This window comes from Lithobates pipiens, unplaced genomic scaffold, assembly GCF_037356315.1.
Source record: "Lithobates pipiens isolate NorthernLeopardFrog02 unplaced genomic scaffold, aLitPip1_a1.2 Scaffold_10, whole genome shotgun sequence".
NCBI lineage: Eukaryota > Metazoa > Chordata > Amphibia > Anura > Ranidae > Lithobates > Lithobates pipiens.
The window spans coordinates 233,154,242-233,161,110 of NW_027507686.1; the positions used below are offsets into that span (position 1 = coordinate 233,154,242).

Below are 6,869 nucleotides of genomic sequence, written 5' to 3' on the forward strand. Positions count from 1 at the left end.
TAACATGTTAAAAAAAAAACTTTATTTACGATCCGAAGGGACACTAAGCTAGCTCTTCTACACTGTCCGGTACCTGGTTTGCGAGGCCCTCAACAGAAGCTGGCTACTTATTTATTTATAGCAGCCAAGCGGACCATTGCCCAAGCCTGGAAGTCCCAACGGGTAGATTTTCAAGGGGTTAAAACCCGCATGACTGCTATGTTACTTCAGGAACGTATGTCCAGTATTGTCCATAATTCTCATGCTAAGTTTCTAAAAATCTGGGAGCCGTGGATTTCCTATGAGTTCCCCGGGCTCCAAGCTGCATGCCTGGGCTTTGTCTAACTCCTCTTGGCGAGGCGTCCACACCCGAACTTTCCCCCTCCTTTCTTCCCCCTCTTTTCTCCCTACCTTTCCTTCTTTTGTTCCCTATCTCTTTTCACTCTTCTTTGTAATCTCTCTCATTGCTAACAAATACTGCTGCCCCCCGTAGAAGGGGGTAGTGGGAGAAGGGCTTGCCCTCTGGAAACGATAAAGGAACGAGTTGCTTGGTACTGGAGCCAGTCTCGATACCATTCCCTACACTTTTTCCTTCCTTTCTTGTGTTTTTATAAGTATAATGTGATGGTTTGCCCTTCGGTTTCATATTCATGCTTTGTAGCCCCTGCGAGGGCGCACAAGGAGCAGATTGTAGTCTCTTGTTTATTCCTGTTTATTCAAAATTTTCAATAAACATATTGAAACAGAAAAAAAAACCTTTATAAAGGCTGGGTAGGATCCAAGGTAAATTTCAAAAACAAATAGTAATGTTTTTAGATTTGCTGTTCAAAGATTACTAATAATTGTACTTTTTTCATTTCAGTAATCAGGAACATGGATTATCCCTTGGTCTCTGTGCCATGGGATACAGTATCCACCAAAATGCACCAGCCATATAGGAAATTCTCTGACTGGAAGTTTAAGCTGTTTCGGGTGAAATCTTTGGAAAAGTCCCCCTCTCAAGAGGAAGAAGATGATACTGGAGTGTCCTCAATCGGCTCCCAGGAGACATCACCTTATTTTGATGTCAGTTCAGATGACCTTAGTCAGGAGACTTTATCGCAATCACCTTCAGAATGCGTAAGGCAGGAAGAAAGTATGATGGACAATGACTCAGAGTTGAAAAGAATGGAGGAAGATGCTCACATGGCCACTTTACAACACCTGTGCCGTATTTGTGGTGTTTCTTTTAAAATGGATCAACAGAGCAGACAATATCCAGTCCACGGGCCTGTGGATGATGAAACTCAGGAAGTCCTAAGACGGAGAGAGAAGAAAGCCACCTCTTGGCCTGAACTTATCTCCAAGGTTTTCAAAGTTGACGTCAGGGGTGACATGGACACTATTCACCCAACGCGTTTCTGTCATAACTGCTGGACTATCATGCATCAGAAGTTCACCAATACCTCCAGTGAGGTTTATTTCCCCCGCAATAAAGTTGTGGAATGGAAGTCTCACTCGACCCCATGTGAAGTTTGCAATTCCTCCAAAACCCGGGGAAAAAGAAAAGGAGGACTTCTCCAGAATTCGATCCTTCCCAAAAAACGCAAAATCAGCATAGAGCATGGAAAAAAGAACATAAATGGAAATACCACATCCTTCTGGAAGAACAGTAAAGCTCTGAATCAGATAAAGACTAACTGCAAAAAAATCCACCTTGATGCAAATCTCCTGGTTGTGGACTATCCTTCTGACTTTGTCAAGTCGGTGACTTGCCAGGTGTGTGAACATATTCTTTCTGATCCAGTGCAAACTGCCTGCAAGCACCTGTTCTGCAGGAACTGCATTCTTAAGTATATCAAGATCATGGGCTGTTACTGCCCAGCCTGCAGATACACATGCTTCCCAACTGACCTTACAACGCCAGTAAAATCTTATCTGAATATTTTAAATTCCTTGGTGCTAAAATGTACAGTGGCTGGATGTGATGAAGAGGTCTCTCTTGGAAAATATTCTCAACACATCTCCAAACATAAGGAGATTAAAGGTAAAGAAGCCTATGCTCATATCAACAAAGGTGGTCGTCCCAGACAACACCTGCTGTCGCTGACAAGAAGAGCTCAAAAACACCGTCTAAGAGAGCTAAAGATGCAAGTAAAAACCTTTGCTGACAAAGAAGAAGAGGGAGATGTTAAATCAGTTTGCTTGACTCTCTTTCTGCTGGCCCTAAGAGCAAGGAATGAGCACAGGCAAGCAGATGAGTTAGAGGCCATCATGGAAGGCAGAGGAGCAGGTCTTCATCCTGCTGTTTGTCTTGCAATAAGAGTAAACACCTTCCTGAGCTGCAGCCAGTACCACAAAATGTACAGAACAGTAAAAGCCATAACTGGTCGTCAAATCTTTCAGCCACTCCATGCTCTCAGAAATGCAGAGAAGGCCTTGCTGCCGGGATATCATCCCTTTGAATGGAAGCCTCCTCTGAAGAATGTCTCTGCCCGTACAGATGTTGGCATCATGGATGGCCTTTCAGGACTGAATCGTTCAGTTGATGAATACCCAGTGGAAGCTATTTCTAAAAGGTTTAGGTATGATGTAGCCTTAGTTTCAACTCTAAAAGACATGGAAGAGGATATTCTTGAAGGCTTAAAATCTCAGGATTTGGAGGAATACCTAAGCGGTCCTTTTACTGTGGTGATCAAAGAGTCTTGTGATGGAATGGGAGATGTCAGCGAGAAGCATGGCAGTGGTCCTCCAGTTCCTGAGAAAGCAGTACGTTTCTCATTCACAATCATGAACATCAGCGTTCCCAACAACAGTGGGTCTGTTAGAATCTTTGAAGAGTCCAAACCAAACTCTGAACTTTGCTGCAAACCCCTTTGTTTAATGCTTGCTGATGAATCAGACCACGAAACTCTAACAGCCATCTTGAGTCCTTTAATAGCTGAGAGAGAAGCCATGAAATCCAGTGAACTAATGTTGGAAATAGGTGGAATCCTCAGAAATTTCAAATTTATCTTTCGTGGCACAGGGTATGATGAGAAGCTAGTGAGAGAAGTAGAAGGACTGGAAGCCTCAGGCTCTATCTATATTTGTACCCTCTGTGATGCTACTCGGCTGGAAGCGTCTCAGAACTTAGTCTTCCATTCTATTACCAGAAGTCATTCTGAGAACTTACAGCGCTATGAGACATGGAGAGCCAACCCTCACAATGAATCTGTTGACGAACTTCGTGACAGAGTGAAAGGAGTTTCAGCAAAGCCATTTATTGAAACCCTTCCGTCCATTGATGCATTACATTGTGACATTGGAAATGCAGCTGAATTTTACAGGATATTTCAGCTAGAAATAGGGGAGGTCTACAGAAGTCCCAATGCAACCAAAGAAGAGAGAAAGAAATGGCAAACTATACTTGACAAACAACTTAGAAAGAAGATGAACCTAAAACCCATAATGAGAATGAATGGGAACTTTGCCCGGAAGCTCATGAGTAAAGAGACTATAGAAGCAGTGTGCGAATTAGTGCAATGTGAAGAGAGACAACTGGCGCTTAAAGAACTAATGGACTTGTACCTCAAAATGAAGCCAGTGTGGCGCTCTTCATGTCCCGCCAAAGAATGCCCTGAGCTACTATGCCAATATAGTTATCACTCACAACGTTTTGCAGAACTTTTATCCACAAAGTTCAAGTACAGATATGAGGGCAAAATTACCAACTATTTTCACAAAACCCTTGCCCACGTTCCAGAGATCATTGAACGTGATGGCTCCATTGGAGCCTGGGCCAGTGAAGGAAATGAGTCTGGCAACAAGTTATTCAGACGTTTCAGAAAAATGAATGCTCGTCAGTCCAAAGTATATGAGATGGAAGATGTGTTGAAGCATCACTGGCTGTACACCTCCAAATATCTGCAGAAGTTTATGAATGCCCATATTCATTTGAAAAATCAAGGTTTTACAGTAGATATAGATCCTCAAGCAACACAAGAGGAAGGTGTAGATTGTTCTATTGATAATTTAGATTCAATGGAATTCTGATTTCATCTGTCAAAAATCTATACATTTGTTTTATGTTCCGTCCAGAGTTAACCAGGTGTTCCTTTTATGGAGGCCTACCAGCCTAAAGAGCCAGTGATACTCCTTTGGTTATCAATAAGGAGTATGAGTCATACAGTTTTCAAAGGGTGCCAAGAGTTAATTAAGGAGCATTGAGTAACTTACAAAGGACATCAAGCTCCAGAGTAACGTTATCGAAATGTTCTAGCATTTGTGCAGGTGAAGGGACTTTAATATATATATTGGTCCTTACTAGCCATGCGTTTGTTTAATACTGAATAAGTATCATGAATATACTAAGCAAACTCAAAGTGCTTTTAATGTTTGTGAATGAAAGGGAAAATGGATCGCTAATACTAAAACATCAGTTTTATTTGTATTGAAAGCGATCATTAATTTACTTTGATGATAAAAAATGTAGGTGTTATAGACAAGCAGTAAACATACGAGAGGGGTTTTATTTTTGTATGTTATTTTTTAAGGTATTAAGCAGTGAGGCAGCAATATTTTAGCTCAATTTTGGAAGGAATAATGATCCCATGGCTGAACTACCATTTTAGCAAGCTTCCTGTTGTGTATACAGAATTGGAAGGGAAGACAAATCTTCCAACTAGGACACAAACAGCGGTTTTAACTATTCCACAATCTAAAAAACAACCCAAAACCCTTAAAAATAGATCCCAAAGTTTCTCATTTTTGATTGGTTTCCTATGGCAGGGGTAGGCAACCTCGGCCCTCCAGCTGTGGTGAAACTACAAATCCCATTATGCCTCTGCCTCTAGGAGTCGTGCCTGTGATTGTCAGGGTCTTGCAATATCTCATGGGACTTGTAGTTTCACCACAGCTGGAGGGCCGAGGTTGCCTACCCCTGTCCTGTGGTATATATTCATTCTTAATAACAACATCAAAGCAGTAGAGCCTTAGTAAGATACTTTATTATAACAAGAGGTCATGTGGACTGCTAATGGTTCTAGATTTTGTTTTCTATTTTTTAATATAATTTAGCTTATATTGTAGGATTTATTGGAAGACTTTCAAGTGTAGCCCCTGTAGGTACAGTATTTGATCCTATAACTCTTTGATCCTAAAAGTGTTATATATTTTTTTAAACCGTTCCAACTTAAGCAGTAGAATTGACTATGTCAACATTCTGTGCACAGGGATACGGTGACAAGATCTTTTTCAAAGTAATGTTTTAATGAATTTATATTTTCAATCTATTTTAGATATTATACATTTAAAATTGAGACCTTTTTAATACAATATAAATATTTTTAGACTTGGTCCATTTAATGCATTTATATTTTAAATCTATTTTAATGCATACATTTTTTTGCATGCAATGCATTTATATCTTAGGTATATTTTACATTTATAAATAAGACATTTTTAGTACAATACAGATATTTCTAAACTTTGTCCATTTCAGTCTTTAAGGGCTATGCTATGCAGCATTCCATAGCAATCAGATTTTATCTTATCAGATCTTATTATCATTAAATACTGAGAATGATGAAAGATAAAAGCTGATTGGTAGCTTCTGAAATTTTACATCTAAATGTAGATGATCATAGTGGAAAGTATACATTTTTTTTTTCATTTGAAGTGTATGTAAAACCGAACAATGAACTTTTCTTACTTGTTTTCTTTTGATCTGTTAAATATACAATTGAAAACATTTTGTTCTTTATATTCAATAAGTACATTATAGATGATAATGGATTTTAAATGCTTTGAAGTATGTGAAACTATACTTTTTTCATTATGCGGAATTGCCACTTTACATTTTTCATAAGTGTATTCGTTTTACAAATAATCAATGTTGTTTATGTGCACATCATTGGTACACAACCTCAGCTTCATTTTTGTTTTTTTAACTTTTTAATTGAAAGAATACTCTTTTTCTTATGCAAGTAATATTTTTCTACCTCTAATCACCTTACACTAAAAGGTAAATTTTTTTGTGGTGTCTCAATCCCACCAGCTGTTAGACTTCACTTTCGTATTTCAGTTAGTGGTAAGAGATGAGGTGGCATTTTCGATGGGAATTGCTGCCCCTTTTTTTTTTCTTAACTGTCAACTGGAAACCTCAGTCACCTCGTAGTTCGAGGCATTATTTAGACGTTATTTGAATATATATTTTTTTAAACATTTTACCTCAATCTGTTACTTTATAGTTAGAATTTGCACTTTGAGTTAGGCATTCTATCTCAGGAATTTTTTTGGACTTTTGTAGAAAATGAAGTGCTTTTGACTTTTATTTTTGTACTTGTTTTTTTTTTTTTTTCAAGGCAACTGTTCTGTGGGCTTATTTCATAGTGTTGTCAGTGGTTCCTGTTAAACTGTAGAGGTGGTTAAGGCCAAAATGGTGCCTTCTTTGTGAGTAAGGGGTACAGTTCACATTTACGGCACTCATCTATAATGTTATAATGCAATGTTATCTATTAGTAGTTTGTGGAAGTTTAATTGTGATTTTAAGTATCTGTTAAATTGTTGATGAAATAAACACTTGTTAAAAATCCTAAATATTTTCAGTTTTGAAGTTACTTTTTAGGTTGGTTATTGGTGTATATTGAGCCAATGATTTTATTAAGTGCATGCACAGGCAAGAAACTATCCAAAATAAACCTGTGTTCACTTCAATTAAAAGCAAGGTTCTAGCAAAAACCTTTTTTTTTTTTTTTTTTTTTTTTACATTCTCTTTGGCTAGCCAATATGAAGCATTTTTTTATGGTAATGTCTTTATATTTTCAAACTGAAAATATTTTTTATTATGTATTTCGGTTCTAATCGGTTTGATTGTATAACTCGTTTCCAGAGAGATTCTTATTAAACACACACTCCAGATAAGCTTTGGT

The 6,869-nt window shown here is 38.1% G+C and overlaps 1 protein-coding gene across 3 annotated transcripts in view; it reads left to right on the plus strand.

Annotated features, from left to right (window-relative positions):
• RAG1 (recombination activating 1) overlaps positions 1–6,537 on the plus strand; it is a 10,694-nt gene extending 4,157 nt beyond the window's left edge. For 2 of the 3 annotated variants that reach the window (XM_077463120.1, XM_077463105.1), the window contains exon 2: positions 842–4,844. In XM_077463120.1, the coding sequence (XP_077319246.1) occupies positions 853–3,993 (3,141 nt within the window). In that variant the 5' untranslated portion in view covers positions 842–852 and the 3' untranslated portion in view covers positions 3,994–4,844. Of the gene's footprint in view, positions 1–841; positions 4,845–4,868 lie in introns of those variants that run through there. The other variant, XR_013263989.1, reaches the window with a different exon arrangement.
• Positions 6,538–6,869: the final 332 nt, after the last annotated feature.